The 18,993-nt window shown below is 45.2% G+C and overlaps 1 protein-coding gene across 1 annotated transcript in view; it reads left to right on the top strand.

Annotated features, from left to right (window-relative positions):
• LOC146349377 (uncharacterized) overlaps positions 1-18,777 on the top strand; it is a 78,369-nt gene extending 59,592 nt beyond the window's left edge. The window contains exon 2 of the mRNA XM_084841604.1: positions 16,275-18,777. Within this exon, the coding sequence (XP_084697730.1) occupies positions 16,275-16,504 (230 nt within the window). The 3' untranslated portion in view covers positions 16,505-18,777. The remainder of the gene's footprint in view (positions 1-16,274) is intronic.
• Positions 18,778-18,993: the final 216 nt, after the last annotated feature.

The following is an 18,993-nucleotide window of genomic DNA, read 5'->3' as shown; positions in this document are numbered from 1 at the left end:
GCCACTCAGGGCCAGGCTCAGTCCTCGGTAATTGGGAAAGAGATAACCGCTGGGTTTGGTGGGAAAATCCTGCCTCCTTCTGGGGTGAGGGTGGTGGACCCAAGAACTGGGCTGGTGATTGGCTGGGGGAAATCTGCCTTGGGTTGCCAAGGCTGTGCTTTAAAAGGAGCTGGGGCAGAGGCGTAGTTGTCTCCCCTCATTATGGTGGTCTTTGGACCTGGCGCGATGGCTGGATTCTGTCCCAGGAGGCCCTTACTTCGGTATGTACAAGGATAGGTTAGCCAGCTTTTGTCATTTTGCTTGGGTGTGAGGTTAAAGGACTCTCTATGCATAAAGGTTTCTTCCTTGAGAATGTCAGCTTTGTGCCCCTCTGTACAATCGACTACCTCCACCCTTCCCTTTCCCTCTACTCTTCCCAAAATAAACATTTATCTAATGTAAGGTTAGTGTGATTCCTTCTGGGTAACCTCAGTTTTAACTTCAGTGCCTCTTGGCCTGGGAAGGTTGCTATTGGGTGTCTTTGGGAATTTGAGGCCAGAATTGGCCTGTCCTACCTTGCAGGGGAGTCGGAATTAGTTTCAGCTCTCCTTCACAACAGGGGTGAGCAACTTGGGGGGGGGGGGTCTGGGAGCCCCTGCCCCCCTGGACCCTTCACAGGCTGCACTTCTGCCACCAAATTCAGCAGCATCAAAAAAATGGTGGTTTGCAGCTGAATTTCTGAGGCAAACAACAAACTACAGATTGTTTTCTAAATGTGCCCCTTTTACCCCCTGTAGTGGTTTTTTGCCACCACCGTTGCAACATTTGCAGTGGCGTGGGTTGCACCAAAGGACAAGGGCTTCATGCAGCCTGCTTGTTGCCCACCTTTCTGTAGAAGCCACTGCCCTCTTGAGAATTTCCAAGTGACTATGAACACCCAAGAAGTGAAGGCCTCAGCTTTCCTCTTCCTCTGAAACAGGTAAATAAATAAATATACCTGCTCCAACTTTATTTCTCTCTCTTTCTCCTTATATTGCCCTGAATCTGCCCATTATTCCCCTCATGCAGGCAACCTCATGCTGTTGAAGCTCAGGTTTTCCCCACTGTAAATAAACCTCCAAACGCAGCCTGGCCATTTTCCTCGTATCCTCCCTGCTCCTTCTTTGGCAAACCATTACTCCCCACCTCCGTCTTCTCTTGCCCTATCACTGCTAATGTTGTATGAGCGGAACACACTCACATGTTCATTGTCTAGCTGGACAGTGGATCACACTAGACACAGGTAAGACTCTTGGATCTAAAAGCACTTTATTGCATGGCCAGCAAGGCACTCTGTCAGCAAAGGGGCAGAGAGCCCCGAGTGTTCAGTAGGGCGGGCTTTTATACAGCTGAAATACATCACATATAGGGAAGAACTCTAGCCATGCTCTAGTAGCCGCATTACTTGGAGGCAGTCTTACACAGTCTGTCATCTGAAAAGGGACTGAATGTTCTTTCCCTGGACTGGGGTGGATGCTTGCCAGCTACTGACACTTGGTTACTGCACAAAATACAATGTTATCAGGCTGCAGTCTAGGGAGGAATTCATCCTCCCAATTCCTAGGGAAACTGCTTAGAAGCTGTAATTTGCTTCTTACAGACTTGCCAACAACATGGAGTACTAAACACAAGCCAATCTGGGGTACACATAACACATCAGGGGTGAGGTTAAAGGATTCTTTCCACACTAATAGGAACCATAGGTGGACAGTGCTAGTTCAGTCCTAAGCATGATGTACCAACCAATCTTTTCTTTCTGCAAAAAAACTTCTGGTAAAATAAAAATGTGTATGGATTATGCTTAAGCGTTGCCATTCTTCTTGAGCTAATTTCCCCCACTGTATCAATCACAGTATATTTATTTTTATTTACAGCATTTGTATACCACTCCACATCTAAACAGATTCTGGAGCGGTGAACAAGAGATAAAATGAACAAAAGATAAAAAGAATGAAACAAGATATTAAAATTCTTTAAAAACAAAACCCAGAGTGCCAGTATAACTGAGGCTGGTTAACCAAAGAAGGCTTTCTAGAAAAGAGTTGTTTTCAGGAGGCACCAAAGAAGGCTTTCTGGAAAAGAGTTGTTTTCAGGAGGCACCAAAAACAATGCAGTGTTGGCACCTGCCTGGCCTCCGGTGGCAGGGAGTTCCATAGGAAGGGAGCCACCACACTGAAGGCTGTTCTCTGGGTGAACTCCAGTCAGGCCATAGGTCCTTGTGGAACCACTAGCAACATGCCCTCTGATGACCTCGGTGATCAGGCAGGTTGGTAAGGGAGAAGGCACTCTGCCATGTGTTCACCATGTCTTTGCCAAACATCCTAGTATTTTTTATATCATTTGAGTACAAGTGCATAGATGTGGGTTTACGTCCGTGTGTGATTAAAGACTTGGGTAGCAGTTCTGGTAACAGAAGCAGTTTGGGCACTGTGACTAGTTTCAGGTGAGCTGTAAATTCTTACACTAAAATATAAAAACTTTATAGAATTATTTAATGTATTTATTGTGCAAAGGGCTTTACAGTTCTTGGGGAGTCTCCAAAAGCTACTTTTAGCATGATATGTGTTGTTGTTGTTGTTGTTGTTGTTGTTGTTCCTTTTGTGCAACAGACTCCCCTCTCCTCCTACTACATCACAAAATGCTTTGGAAACTCATGTCTCACTTTTATCATGAGGCACTCCAACCACTTGGGACCTAGTGCATGGAACTGGCTCTTTGCATACTGGCTCTTCTTGTCCATTCTGACATCATGCTATACATCTGAAATTGGTGGGGGTTAATTTTAACCAGGTGCACTCCAGGACTTGCAGCCCAATCCTGTCTGATTACTCAAAAGTGCCACTCGCTTTAATTGGCTTATTCCTGACTAGGGATGGACGAAAGTCACTTACCTGATCCCGAAGCTTGCTTCGCAGTGGGGGGAAGGCGCTCCGTTTCTCCCCCTGAAATTCTGGCCGGGGGGGGGAGCGTCTCGTCTCTCCGGCCGCGAATCCTGTTGTCCTGCTGGGACGCAAATGGCGGCGGCCGTAGCCACCGCCGTTTGCGTCCCTGGCCTGCAGTCAGCCATGATAGGCTATGTAAATGTTTACGTAGCCTATCACGGCTGACTTCGGGGGGGGGGGAAAGCGTATGCAAATGGCGCTATTTGCGTTGCCCTTATTTTCGCTGTAGTCTACGTAAATATTTACGTAGACTACCCGTGCCAAAATAAGGAACACAAATGGCGGCGCCCATGGGCGCTGCCATTTGCGTACGCACTTTTTTTTTTTTCAAAGTCAGCCGTGATAGGCTACGTAAATCTTTACGTAGCCTATCATGTTTGTTGTTTTTTGTTTGTTTTTTTACTTGGAAATGGCGGCAGCAGCAGCCAGTCGGAAGACCGGCCGCCACCGCCGAGCCGCTGCCGTGAGGGACATTCACCAAAGGTAAGTCCCATCCTGGGGGGGCGGACCATTTCTCCACCAATTTCGGGGGGGCCGAATGCGTTGGCATTCGGCCTCCCGGAGATTCGTGGAGAAATTCTCTGACATCCCTATACTAAGCGTGCATATGAACTGCCTTTGAACATGCACGAACCATCTTTTCTCCTGACTAAATATCCACAAAGGCTGCAAAATGCAAGATACAGTGATAGCTCTGTATAAATCAGGGATGGAGAACTTGTGACCCTCCAGATGTTGGACTACAGATCCCAGCATCCCTGACCAACAGCTATGCTGGCTAGGACTTATAGGAGTTGGAGCCTGACAATATTTGAGGACCACACGTTCCCCACCTCTGGTATAAATAATAAGGTATAACCAGGTCTGCCTCCAGGTTTTGGGGTCTGCCCTCTGTGGGCGCCCCCTGATGGTACTGTATCCCTGCCTCCCCACTACTTACATAAAGTTGTGTCTAGACTTAGTCATGCCTGGAGTAAACCCACTGAAATCAATGAGACAATTTAGTCATGATTGCTGGAAAAAGTGCAGCAAAGGGCAACTACAATGATCAAGGGGCTGGAGCATCTCCCCTATGAAAGAAGGTTATAATAGCTGGGATTATTTATCTTACAAAAAAGGAGGGTAAGGGGAGACATGACAGAGGTCTACAAAATTAGGCATGGTGTGGAGAATGTGGAGAGGAGGACATTTTTCTCCCTCTCTCCAAATACTAGAACCCAGGGTCATCCCATGAAACTGATTGGTGGGAGGTTCAGGACGGAGAAAAGGAAGTACTTCTTCACACAGCACATAGTTAAGCTATGGAACTCGCTGCCACAGGATGGAGTGATGGCCACCAATTTGGATGGCTTTAAAAGGGGGTTGGACAGAATCCTGGGGGAGAAGGCTATCAGTGGCTACTAGTCTTGATGGCTATGTGTTACCTCCAGTACCAGAGGCAGTGAGCCTCTCTACACCAGTTTCTGGGGAACATGGGTGGGAGGGTGCTGTTGTGCTCATGCTAGGGATGGCGGAGAACTTCTCCCCGAATCTTTGGGGGGCCGAGCGCCAACGCATTCGGCCCCCCGAAATCGGCGGTGAAATTCTCCGCCCCCCCCCAGGACGGGATTTACCTTTGGCGAATGTCCCTCCCGGCGGCGGGTCCCAGCAGCGGTTCGGCGGCATTTCGTCGCGGGCGGAGGCGGCAGGCGGTCTCCCGACCGGCTGCCGCCGTCGCCATTGCAAAAAAAAAAAAATAAAGTAAAAAAAAAAACCACACCTGTGCATAGGCTACGTAACGATTTACGTAGCCTATCACGGCTATATTTCCAAAGTCAGCCGTGATAGGCTACGTAAATCGTCACGTAGCCTATCACGGGTGACTTGGGGGGGGGGAAGCGCGTACACAAATGGTGGCGGCCCATGGGCGCCGCCATTTGCATTCCTTATTTTGGCACGTCTAGTCTACGTAAAGATTTACGTAGACTACGGTGAAAATAAGGGCACGCTATTTGCGTTGCCCTTATTTTCGCCGTAGTCTACGTAAATCTTTACGTAGACTAGACGTGCCAAAATAAGGAACGCAAATGGCGGCACCCATGGGCCGCCGCCATTTGCATATGTGCTTTTTTTTTTCCAATGTCACCTGTGATAGGCTACGTGACGATTTACGTAGCCTATCACGGCTGACTTTAGAAATCTAGCCGTTATAGGCTATGTAAATCGTCACGTAGCCTATCACGGGGTCTTTTTTTTTTTTTTTACTTTTTGTTTCGTGGCCGGGGAGATGGGGCGCTTCTCCCCGGCCAGAATTTCAGCCAAGCAAGGCGAGAAGCCTCCCCCCCTTCGCCTGAACTTCGGGAGGAAAAGCGAAGCGCCTCCCCCCCACCGCGAAGCCAAGCTGCAAAAAGGTAAGTGACTTTCGTACATCCCTAGCTCATGCCATGCTTGTGGGTTCCTGGTCGACAGCTGGTTGGCCACTGTGTGAACAGAAGGCTGGACTAGATGGACCCTTGATCTGAACCAGCAGGGCTCTTCTTATGTTCTTATGACTAAAGTCCTTTTGATATCAATGGCCCTACTATATTATTTATTAGCAATATTTATATACCACTTCTCATTTGAAACCACTCACAAAAGCATGACTAAGACTGAATCCAACCCATTGCATATATCAGGGGTGCAGAAGCTCTTTCAACCCGTGGGCCACGTTCCATTTTGGAGAAGCTTCCAGGGGCCACATTCCAGAGATGGCTGTGTGGCACATGGCCTGGTTCAGAAGTTCTCTCAAACTATATTGTCATTACATTGGTAACCACTGATCACCTGTTTACTGCAGGGATACAGATTCCCCTTACAACCAGACACCATCTAGAGCCAGTTCAATACTTCACTCTGATATCAGTAATACAGAATTTTAGTTCTTAAGAAACTCTCTCTCAGGCAAGATTTTGTCTCTTTGTCTTTTACTCCGAAGTTTTAGCATAACAGTACTAAATAAAAGAGCTGATGCATGCATAAATTCAAATAAACAAAAACATCTAACTCTTAAACAAGGCCCCTAAGCAGAGCTGAGTACATTCGCTAGTTCTCAACGATAATCAGTATCAAACTTACCAGGTTGATTCTACAGGCAACATGTTGGGGCAAGCTGATCCTAAAAGATAGCTTCCACTGTTGCGTGTTCTGAGTCTCCTTTATATACTGTTTGGCTGCTATAAAATATGTCTAAACTATTTTTACTATGGCTTATATTTCTTATCCAAGAATTCTAAAGATAACCTTTCTACTCTAAATCTTCATATGTCTAAATAAGAGAATTTAAGTTTGAAGTTTCTTATCAAAATTAATGTGCATTTTTGTTGTTGTTGTTCAGTTGTTAAGTCATGTCCAACTCTTTGTGACCCCATGGACCATAGCACGCCAGGCCTTCCTGTCCTCCGCTCTCTCCCGGAGTGTGCTCAAGTTCATATTCATTGCATCAGTGATACTATCTAGCCATCTCATCCTCTACCGTCCCCTTCTCCTTTTGCCTTCAATCTTTCCCAGCATCAGGGTCTTTTCCAGAGAGTTTTCTCTTCGCATTAGGTGGCCAAAATATTTGAGCTTCAGCTTCAGTACCTGTCCTTCCAATGAGCAGTCAGGGTTGATTTCCTTTAGGATTGACTGATGTGCATACCAGCATGCTTATCCAAACATCTGAACTTTCTTTGACATGTTACAGGTTTGTTTTTAACACAAACCTATTCACTTGGTATCATTCTGTCTTGTGAGCTTGTTTTTCTTACATATTTAAGGTCTCCAGTGAGGCCTCTTGGTCACTTATCTGATGGCCCATCTGACCTAATGACTTTACAAGACTCTACTAATTAAAAGTCGTAAACCTAAATTTAACATTGAACACCTCTTTATCTGGATTCCTATCTAAACAATAAAAGGATCTATTTCTAATTGCCTGGTATATCCGGCGAACCTCAGAGCTAAAACATCCTAATTTCTCTTGGGTCAGAAGCCTGTACTGGGTGATATTAGGCATTGGGATCCCATTTTTAATCCCAGAGTATTAATCCTCCTGGAGGCATTTAATTACAGAATTTCCTAATTGAGCAGCAGGGGTAAAATCATGCAAATATGAAAGATTTGCTTGATCTGCCACAGGTGGGGCTTAAAGCACAGGGCTGGAGCTGAAAATACTAGCATACTAGGGATGTCGGAGAATTTCTCCACAAATCTCCGGGAGGCCGAATGCCAACGCATTCGGCCCCCCGAAATTGGTGGAGAAACGGTCCGCCCCCCCCATCCCCCCCGGAATGGGACTTACCTTCGGCGAATGTCCCTGGCGGTGGCGGCTCGCGGCGGCGGCAGCGGCCGGTCTTCCGACCTGCTGCCACCACCACCATTTCCAAGTTTTTTTTTTAAAAAAACAACAAACGTGATAGGCTGTGTAAAGATTTACGTAGCCTATCACGGCTAGATTTTCAAAAAAACACCGAAATAGGCCACGTAAATGTTTACATAGCCTATCACGGCTGACTTTGAAAAAAAAAAAAAGCGCGTACGCAAATGGCGGCGCCCATGGGCACCGCCATTTGCGTTCCTTATTTTGGCACGGGTAGTCTACGTAAATATTTACGTAGACTACCCGTGCCAAAATAAGGAACGCAAATGGCGGCGCCCATGGGACCGCCATTTGCGTTCCTTATTTTGGCATGGGTAGTCTACGTAAATATTTATGTAGACTACGGTGAAAATAAGGGCAACGCTATTCTGGCCGGGGAGCGCCCCACCTCTCTGGCTGCGAAAGTTTTTCTCCTGCCAGGACGCAAATGGCGGCGGCTGTAGCTGCCGCCGTTTGCGTCCCTGGCTGCAGTCAGCCGTGATAGGCTACGTAAATCTTTACGTAGCCTATCACAGCTGACTTTGAAAAAAAGAAAAAAAAAAGCGCGTACACAAATGGCGGCGCCCATGGGCACCGCCATTTGCATTCTTTATTTTGGCACGGGTAGTCTACGTAAATATTTACGTAGACTACAGCGAAAATAAGGGCAACGCAAATAGCAAATAAGGGCAAATTATTGCCAAAATAATAAATGCAAATTATTGCCAAAATAAGGAACGCAAATGGCAGCGCCCATGGGCGCCGCCATTTGCCTACGTGCTTTTTTTTTTTTCCCCCAAGGTCAGCCGTGATAGGCTACGTAAACATTTACGTAGCCTATCATGGCTGACTGCAGGCCAGGGATGCAAACGGCGGCGGCTACGGCCGCCGCCATTTGCATCCTGGCAGGAGAAGAACTTTCGTGGCCGGAGAGGTGGGGTGCTCCCCCCCCGGCCAGAATTTCGGCGGGGAGGGATGGGGCGCCTCCCCCCCGGCCAGAATTTCAGCGGGGAGGGATGGGGCACCTTCCCCCCGGCCAGAATTTCGGCGGGGAGGGACAGAGCACCTCCCCCCCACTGCGAAGCAAGCTTCAGGATCAGGTAAGTGACTTTCGTCCATCCCTATAGCATACTAGCATTTTAGCTTAAATATGTTACTGCCAGTAAGGAGAGGCAACTTAACCTTTTAATAGGGGGGGAAACTGCACCCAAAAAGCTGGGAAAGAGGGTGGGGCCAGGGGAAGGAGCGTGACCATCTGGGGAACCCCAGAGGGCCAGATTGGGATGAAAGGAGGGCCAGATTTGGCTTCCGGGCCTGAGCTTGTGCCCCCTGGTATGTGTGATAGCTGCATAGAATTTTCCATTCAGAGCCAGCATATTTCTCAGTACTCTTTCTGGGACCGGGGGAAGGCTGCTGCCTTCATGCCTTCCTCATAGGCCTTCCACTGGGGCATCTAGTTGGAGTGGGAAACAGGATGCTGGACCAATCTGATCCATCAGGGCTCTTCTTATGTTCTGTTTATTACTGAAGGAAGTCAGGTGTTTGGGTTGCAAAGTCCGTCTTGGTTCTGTGCCGGTATAAGCCATCAGTGGTGTGAACCTGTACGGGGCCAGGGTTGGCTGTGCGCATTCCAATTTTATAAACAAAAATCAACCTATCATCCACTCCATCTTTTCATCCAGCCTACTCAGCCTTCCCAGGCAAAAGATAAATTTGCTAATATAGCTTTTACTTGCTTTTTTCTTTTAAATGCAGCTCAGCCGATCTCTTGCTGCCTTCTATTTAGGGCGAAACCATGGAAGCAGGCATGTAAATATTTGGAAATTGCATTTTAAAGCATGGAAGCTGTCAGCCCAGGAGGGAGGTATTTATTAATATTAACGTGCTCTTTAAAATGTTTGAGCTGTCAGAGCAACAGCATTAAAACAGAGATTAGGGGGAGGGGGTTAGTTTCTCCCTTCTTCAGCCAGACTCTTGACTGGTGAGGGAGGTAGCCATTTCTATCCATTAGTCTGTGTGAAATACATCTAGACTATGGACTGGATAGTGATCCAGATAGGCAGATAGATCCTGACAAATAGCCAGTTGACCCTATGTCAAAACTCACACACTTCAGTGAATCAGTTAAAGTGCCTTAGGGCACAATTGTATGGATGTTTGGAGAGAGAAAAGTCCTACAAACTCCCAGCATGCCCCAGCCAGTCCCATGCTGGCTGGGGGATGCTGGGAGCTTTAGGACTTTTCTCTCTCTCTCTCTCTCTCTCTAAACATCCATAGGATTGCACCCTTAGGCAGCACTTTCATGTACACATACCTGATAGTAAGTCTTATAGAACACAGTGGGACTTTTTCCTAAGTGGCTGTGCATAGGATTGTGCTGTAAGGCTGTAATCCTTTACCTAGGTGTAAAACTCATTGAACACAGTGGTATTTACTTCTGAGTAGGCATCTATAAGGTTGCTCCATTAATAAACACCACAGGGTCATAGAATCATAGAATAGTAGGGTTGGAAGGGGCCTACAAGGCCATCGAGTCCAACCCCCTGCTCAATGCAGGAATCCAAGTCAGAGCATCCCAGACAGATGGCTGTCCAGCCTCGTCTTGAACGTCTCCAGTGTGGGAGAGCCCACCACCTCCCTAGGTAATGGGTTCCATTGTCGTATTGCTCTAATGGTCAGGAAGTTTTTCCTGATGTTCAGCCGGAATCTGGCTTCCTGAAACTTGAGCCCATTATTCCGTGTCCTGCACTCTGGGATGATCAAGAAGAGATCCTGGCCTTCTTCTCTGTGACAACCTTTCAAGTACTTGAAGAGTGCTATCATATCTCCCCTCAGTCTTCTCAAGGCTAAACATGCCCAGTTCTTTCAGTTTCTCTTCATAGGGCTTTGTTTCCAGTCCTCTGATCATCTTTGTTGCCCTCCTCTGAACCCTCTCCAGTTTGTCTGCATCCATCTTAAAGTGTGGTGCCCAGAACTGGACACAGTACTCCAGATAAGGCCTAACCAGTGCTGAGTAGAGGGGAACTAGTACTTCCCGGGATTTGGAAGCTATACTTCTATTAATGCAGCCCAAAATAGCATTTGCCTTTTTTGCAGCCACATCACATTGTTATTATTTAATCAGTATGACTAAAATGGTAGCCATTTTAGTCATACTAGCTGGGGAATGCTGGAAGTTGTAGGACGTTTTTCTGTCTAAACATGCATGGGATTGCATCCTAATCCACTTAGACCATATTCCAGAGAACTGGAAATCAGACTCTTCTTATGGTGAAATCTTGGGTTGTTCCATTCAATCTGTAGCTGGAGGATGTCATGATGTAGAATTTAGTTGTTCTAGTATTGTGCTTTCACAGTATTACCCTTTGGTTTGGTTTCATTCTCCAGTCTTCACAGTGGAGGCTGGCGGCTCTGATGTCAGTGGGGCGGCGAAACTACTCCAGGTTTCAGTCAGAACTCTAAAGGAGCTATCCAAGGTGCCTTGGATAGCTCCTTTAGAGCACAATCCTGTGCATGTTTACACAGAAAGAAAGTCCTACAACCCCCAGCATTCCCCAGCAAGCCAATTGTGGGGCTTTTTTTCTGTCTAAATGTGCATAGAATCGCACCCTTAGAGTTCTGAGTGGTTCTGACTGAAACCCGTAGTGGATTCACCGTCCCACTGACATCCAAACCACCAGTCTCCACTGAGTCTTCAGCCTTCCCTTACTGCTGCTATACTCTTATAGGTATTTCCTGGGCATTTGCAGATTTTATCCACTACTGGGCTTCCTTTTAATTCACAGAATTTGATTCTGTTGTATAGTTGCAGGATTCAGCCACTCTGATGGAGCAGAGAGAGGCCTGTCTTTTCACAGTGCTTTATTTCAGTTCCTCACAAAACAAAGTTGGCCCTTCCCAATACCACCGAGCTGGACAGTAGAATAATTCTTTCTACTACACATATCTTATATTCTAATACCTATTCAAGTCTTCTAGTGCCTGGACTTATGTAGTCAAAAGTGCACCATCCTCACACAAGAGGGAGGTATCACCAAACACAGGAAAGCCCCAAGGTTTGCAGAAGAATTAAACAAAAAACCCTAAGGAGGGAAATGCTCCAAAAACAGTCCAGTGAAGACTGAGCATGCTCAGTGGGCACTGAATGCTGGGTGTTGGAGAAGGGAATAGAATGGAGTGTCGTGGAAAATGGTGTGTCTGGCTGCCTGAAAGGCTGAACAGGAGAGTTCTACACTACAACAAACCTACAGATTACAACACCTACTTACATTTTCAGAGTTCACACCCTAGGCACACGAAGGAAAACATTCATGTGAGCCAGTTCTTGAGAATTCGTAGAAATTGTGCAGAGATAAAAGCCTATGAAAGAGAAGCCACAAAACAAAAGAAGGATTTTAAAAGTAGAGGTTACCCAGTTGAAGTCATTCACAAGGCACATGAGAGAGCCCACTTGACTACACGCAGTGAGATTCTGAGACTTAAGGGTAAACAAGAGGGGACACAACAGAAAGATGGCAGTAGTCAGTTATGTAGTTTGACCTATAATAAAGCTAGTATGCCTATAAGAAGCAGCATTTTGAAGTACTGGCATATTTTGGGAGGCATATCCATAAGAAGAGCCCTGCTGGATCTGACCAATACCAGTCCAACATTCTGTTCACACAGTGGCCAACCAGCTGTCGACCAGGAACCCACAAGCAGGGCATGAGCACAACAGCACCCTCCCACCCATGTTCCCCAGCAACTGGCGTACACAGACCCACCGCCTTTGGTACTGGAGGTAGCACACAGCCATCAGGACCAGTAGCCATTGATAGCCTTCTCCTCCAGGATTCTGTCCAACCCCCTTTTAAAGCCATCCAAATTGGTGGCCATCACTCCATCCTGTGGTAGCAAATTCCATAGCTTAACTATGTGCTATGTGAAGAAGTACTTCCTTTTATCTGTCCTGAATCTCCCACCAACCAGCTTCATGGGATGACCCCGGGTTCTAGTATTTTGAGAGAGGGAGAGAACAGTATCCCTATCCATGTTTTCCACCCCAGGCATAATTTTGTAGACCTCTATCATGTCTCCCCTTAGCCTCCTTTTTTCCAAGCTAAACAATCTCAGCTGTTGTTACCTTCCCTCCTAATGGAGATGCTCCAGACCTTTGATCATTGTAGTTGCAGTTTTCTGCACTTTTTTGAGCACTAGAATATCTTTTTTTAGGTGTGGTGACCAGAACTGAACATAGTATTCTAAGTGTGGCCGCATCACAGACTTGTATAAAGGCAGTATGGTATTGGCAGTTTTATTCTCAGTTCCTTTTCTAATTATGCCTAACATGGAGTTTATCTTTTTTTCCAAAGGAAAACAGTCTTTGCCTACAAAAGAATTAATAAAATCAAGGACATATTAGTGCACAGTGACACCACTGAGAGTCCAAAATTACCGCTGTGGGCATTGTGTGTACTGCAAATACACATGTAAGACGTTGTCCTTCATGGATCCCAACAGCCAATGGGAATATTTCTTGCAAAGTTTTACCACGTGTGCCAGCCAGGGTGTGGTTTATATTGTTAGATGTCCATCCAGCTTAATATTTGTAGAAATGACTACCCCACAATCTGAAGATAAGAATTGGAGAGCATTTTAATAATATAAAAAAGGGAAGCTGAACCCTTAGTCAAACATTACTTACAATGTGGACATAAAGCAGGGGATATTTTATTTTGGGCCATAGATCAGATGTCCTAGAATCATAGAATCATAGAATAGTAGGGTTGGAAGGGGCCTACAAGGCCATCAAGTCCAACCCCCTGCTCAATGCAGGAATCCAAGTCAGAAATTGGAATCCAATTTCCTAAAGGAAATCAACCCTGAGTGCTCATTGGAAGGACAGATACTGAAGCTGAAGCTCAAATATTTTGGCCACCTAATCCGAAGAGAAAACTCTCTGGAAAAGACCCTGATGCTGGGAAAGACTGAAGGCAAAAGGAGAAGGGGACGGCAGAGGATGAGATGGCTAGATAGCATCACTGATGCAATGAATATGGACTTGAGCACACTCCGGGAGAGAGCGCAGGACAGGAAGGTCTGGCGTGCTATGGTCCATGGGGTCACGAAGAGTCGGACACGACTGAACAACAAAATAGATCAGATGGCCCTGGAGAAGAGAAAGAGCTTTGTAGGAAGAAACTACTCAGAAAGGAAGCAATGTGGTTCTTGAAGCTTGGTACTGGAACCCCTTCAGGGTTAAATAATATTGACTATATGTCTCTCTTGAAATATGCTGTACAATATCCTCATTCTTGTTTATGTCTTGAAATTGATCTCAATATAAAGGGCAGTAAGTCTTAACAGGATTTTTACCATTCTCTCTTTAAGAATTGATGGCTGGGGGGAGTTTAATTAAGCTCCATTTAATTTGGTTAAAATCAGATGATACCCTACATATGTCTTGAAAGGTAGAATACTTTTCAGTCTTCTTTGGAAGAAGCAAAGGAGAGGGAATTCTCCAGAAGAATCTCTAAGAGTTTGTAAGTAAGCTTAAAAAAAAAAAATCCTGCTTGATCATCGTTGGATATCTGAATACAGAGAATCTCATCATCATTTTTAAGCCAGTTGATATGTCTTGCAGTTTTTAACATTTTAGGGTATCCAGAGATTTTGTTGAAAACATATGAATTTGTATTTTAAATGCCTAGTATATGTATATAATTTATTATGTTTTTTAATGCTTGTCAGATGATAAGACTTATGTATTTATATAGAGAGAATGTTAACAGTATTTTTAGGATAGTTTAGCATGCTCTGAAGATTTTAATTAGTTAATACATATTATTCAGGAATTCTTTTGGAAACATGTAAAATTGTATTTTAAATGCTTCGGTGTATATTATATTTTATTTATAATTTATTTTATTCTTTGAATTCACTTCCCTTGTTAAAGACCAGTGTCGAAAGGTGTTGGGAATTCAATTGGTGCAGCTGTTCCTTTTTTTTAAATTTGCATGCTGGGAGTTATAGGACTTTTTTTTCTGTCAAAGCATGCCTAGGATCGTGCCCTGAGTCTCCATTTCTCTTAGTCTGCAGACGTTTTCTCTGCCCTCCTTCTTTACATGTGAACCCTATTTTCGGTCCTTTCTGTTCCTCTCTGCTTGCCAATAATTATAATCTTCCTAAGGTCGCTCCAAAAGCTGCCAGCTCTCCACCTCTTCTGTCGCTGGCAAACATCAATACCCTCTTAATTCCCACTCCAGCAATATATATACAAAAATCAGAAATAACTGTGCTATACCCTCCTGAACTTTACCACCTGCCTAATGCTAGGTTTTCCTTGCTTAATAAGGGCACCTCTGCACTTAAGGATGCTTCTGCACTTCAGTGCGAGTTCTGTTATGGCGCCTGTTTAGAATTTCCGAGCTGTTCTTTGCACAGTGTTGCAGGGCACAATCCTTTCCAGGGCTTAGCACCATCCTGCATCCCTTCCGCCTGTCCCATTGCCTTCCACAAGGGGAGACGGGGGGGAGGGGGGAGAGGGGAGAGGTCGTATCAATCAATTTGTACTCTATTTTGCTGCAGTATTTTTACATCTAATGTTCTTCGAAAGCAGTGTTTTTCAAGGAGCCCTTTCCACATCGACTTATTTGCCAAACAGGCCTTGCATATACGTAATAGAATCCCTGTGTTGCAGAGGATTCTGGGAAATGCTCTAGTGCAATAATATCTTAGTGCATGCAAAGCACTGACCTGGCCTTTGGCTTTCACGGTTGCTCCGTGCAAGCTGACATTTATTGCATTCCAGAGGCGATCACAGCAAACTGCCTTTCACAGGAGATTGTCCACCATTACTGTTAAGTCAGTGTGGAAACTCCAGGGCTTATTTTGAGAGGCACATAAAGAGGTGACATAGGTAAAAGTTTAACTCTGGAAGGGTCTGATACAGCCTGAACAGGATCCAGGCCTTTCCACAGCTCCCAAGACCAGGGGGCGCAACCTTTTGGGGCCCATGGGTGCACTTGGGAATTTGAGATACTGCTGTGGACACCACCACAAAATGCCTAATCAGTGTATTGCCCCTTTGGCATCTACCTCTCATGTCTATCCATCTTAGGCTGTGACTTATTCAGCAAAAACTTTTGCTTCTATTGGACACTGCAACGTCTCTTTAATAAGGGATTTGCTTGATTGCTGGTGGTGCAATACTGCTAATGCTTCTTTTAAAAACATGTTTTGGCAACGTCCAGTAGTTGCCTCTTTTATAGAGTAGGTTGTTACACAGATCAGTTTTGTACTGGAACAGTCTTTAATATTCACTGATGTACATGCTCTTTTAAGTTATTTACCTGCTTCATGGAAATTAACAAATGGTCAGTGTAAATGGATCTCTTTTCACAGCTAAAAGACTGATATTCCAGCATTGGAAGGATAAACACTCACCTCCTATAATGCAATGGATTGAGGACGCTACAATACTTTTAGTATTTGAAAGGGTGGCAGATAGACATCACCTTCAAATGGATACTTATTTGGATGTTTGGCGTGCTTTTGTGGAAACCCATGTATAATCGCTCGAAAGTTGTATGCATTTCATACGAATACATGTATGTATATTTAAAAAGTTTAAAAAATAAAAAAATTATTTGGGTGCTCAGAAACCAAAAATATCAGCTTATTTTAGCTTAAAGCTCTTAGTGCCAGTAGCTAAGCCTTAAAGACCAGCATTTTACCCTGTTAGAATGGATAACAACACAGAAAAGCTGGGAAACCGCCCATCAGTGGTTGGGGGAAAGGAGCATGGCCATCTGTGGAACCCTGGGGTAGGCCCTCAGAGTGCCCCCTGCGGTGTCCTCCCCGTTCCCTAGATGGCGAGTTCAACATGATGTCACCCCAGGGCTCCTCAGAGCAGAATTTGACAACCAGTGGTCCAAAACGATGTCTAACCCCATGCTGTGTTTCTCTTTCGTTGTTAGGGGAGAACACAGAACTCCCTACCTTCTCTGCAACAAGTGGACTCCACTCCGTATTAGAGGATACAGTATCGCCAGCCTTCAGCGCCACTGTTATCATAATCATCACAGTTATCATCTCTGGGAGCGCTTACTTGTGTTTCTTGAAATACATCTGTGCTGGCTGCTGCAAATCTACACAAGTGGTCCCCGTCAGGAGACTGGACCGAAGCAGATCTGAAGAACAAGTGTAACCTTATTGTCATTCAACCAGGGATGTCCAAATTCTGTTAAATCCATTCCGTCTGTGTTTAGCGGATTGTGAGGTGTCTTTCGTTCTGTTGTCCGTTCCATGACGAAATCAGATTTTTTTGTATGAGAACTTTGTTCTTTTGCAAATGCGCATTTGTGTTAATGCACACTTGTGCTAATGTGGAGTTGTGCTAATGTACACGTGCTCATTAGTGTAAATCCCCCCCAAAACAAAAAACATTCTGCATGTTTGCAGAATCTGTACGACTCAGAAAAAGCTGGTCTGTTGCAGAATCTGCAGGTCAGATTCACAGAAATCCAGTCTGATTTGAATCCGTTGCAGATTTCTCCGATATCCCTACATTCAACTGGCAGTGGCCCAGCCTGGGAGAACTTGTATCTGTTGATGAATGAGAAAGAAACAACTGATTTATTCCTGACATTTATTTGCAAAATCTTGGGAGGCTTTTAAAAGAGTAGATGGCCTTTCCAGGGAATTAGGACAACCAAAAGACTTGTGAAGCTTTCTCACACAAGATTGGTTATGTACATAACAGCTTTTCTCCTCTGAATAATGTATTGACATTGGCCCACCCCACAAAGTGGCCAGTTTACCAAAGTAACTCTATTCTCATGAGTTGGTGCAGCAGCTTATCTTTTTGAGTCCATAGTGGTTCCTTCTAATATAGAGTTGTTGCTGTTTGTAATAAGCCCAGTGCTGGTTTATTAGGGTTGCATCTCTTTCTTTTTTACATTGTTATCCAACCAGGTAGCCGGCTCAGGTCGACTCAGCCTTCCATCCTTCCGAGGTCGGTAAAATGAGTACCCAGCTTGCTGGGGGAAAGGTAGTCACGACTGGGGAAGGCAATGGCAAACCACCCCGCTATAGTCTGCCATGAAAATGCCAGCAAAAGCAGCGTCCCTCTAGGGGTCAGTAATGACTCGGTGCTTGCACAGGAGGAACCTTTCCTTTCCTTTTCTTACAAGGAGCTGTGGTAAATGAGTCTGGCACCCCACCTCATTGTATCCTCACCACAACCTTGTAGGGCAGGTTAGGCTGAGACCAGCACAAGGCTACCCAGTAAGCTTCATGGATGAGCATGAAGGTGAACATGGGTTTCCCACACCTAAACCCATGACTCTTTTCCTCACACCTCTCCAACTTCCTAGCATGGTGAGTCCCTGGGCTCAGGACAGTAAATGGATAGGTCAAACCAGCCTTCCCCATCCTGCTACCTTCCAGTTGTGTTGGGTGTGACTCCCAGTGTTTCAAACCAGCAACCTGAGAACCCTCCAGATGCTGGCTGGGAAGGATTGGAATTGGAGTTCCACACAACTGGAGGGTACCAGGCTGGATTCAACTGATGGATTGCAAATTAATTAATTAATTCATTCATTAATTACATTTCTATACCACCCAATAGCCGAAGCTCTCTGGGCAGATCACAAAATATGCTAACTTATCCCATAATAATTCCTGCATTGAGCAGGGGACTCAATGGCCTTGTAGGCCCCTTCCAACCCTACTTTTCTATGATTCTAAGCTGCAGATATAACACAGCAGCATCTTTCTTTCTACATATCCTGCCTTTCAGGTGGCTTACAAGTAACATCAACATTCATTAATCACATCAGAACAAACTATACTAAAATATTTTAAATTCAGAATGAATTTATTTATCACATTTATATCCTGCTTTTTTTTCCTGCAAGGGACCCAAGGCAGCTTACATAATCATCATCCTCTCCATTTTTATCCTCTCACAACAACCCTGTGAGGTAGGTCATGCTGAGAGCCAGTGACTGGCCCAGAGTCACCTAATGAGCTTCATGGCTGAGTGGGGCCTTGAACCTGGATCTCCCGAGTCCCAGTCCAGAACTCTAATCACTATGCCGCACTGGCTGTCTTATATAAAAATATATAAGAAGTCATCAAGATCCTTCTCATGGGGCTGCCGGTAGTAGATGGCCCTGGGGGTGTATGGGGGACAGTGGAGGCATTCCGAGCTGAAACACCCTAGCAGACTGGTGTTATCCTTACCTACCCCCCTCTGTCACCTAGAATCTTTCTTACAGGATAGAGGGCCCTGTGCGGGGAGAGGGGACAATCCAATCCACTTACTTCTGATGGATTTGTTATACAGGGCCTTCTCTGTGGTGGCCCCCACTCTGTGGAACTCCCTCCCTAGGGAACTCCGTCATGCCCCCTCTTTAATGAGCTTCTGTCGTGCATTAAAAACATGGTTGTTCAGGCAGGCATTTGGGGTGGGTTAGGGTATTTAAAAAAAAAAAATGGTAAAATTTTATTGTTTTAAATTGTTTTATGGGGGTTGTACATCGCCCAGAGTGGCTGGGTGACCAGTCAGATGGGCAATTAATAAATTTAATAAATAAATAAATAAATAAATACATACATACATACATAGTGTTAGGGGGATCCCCGTCTCCATGTGAACTTTAGCAGGGCAGGACAGAAGCCATGAATAAATAG

The sequence above is a fragment of the Heloderma suspectum genome, chromosome 3, assembly GCF_057233095.1.
Source record: "Heloderma suspectum isolate Gila_16-S chromosome 3, 16-S_ref, whole genome shotgun sequence".
Taxonomy (NCBI): domain Eukaryota; kingdom Metazoa; phylum Chordata; class Lepidosauria; order Squamata; family Helodermatidae; genus Heloderma; species Heloderma suspectum.
The sequence above is the reverse complement of the archived record's forward strand: the minus strand, read 5'-3'. Positions and strand labels throughout refer to the sequence as shown.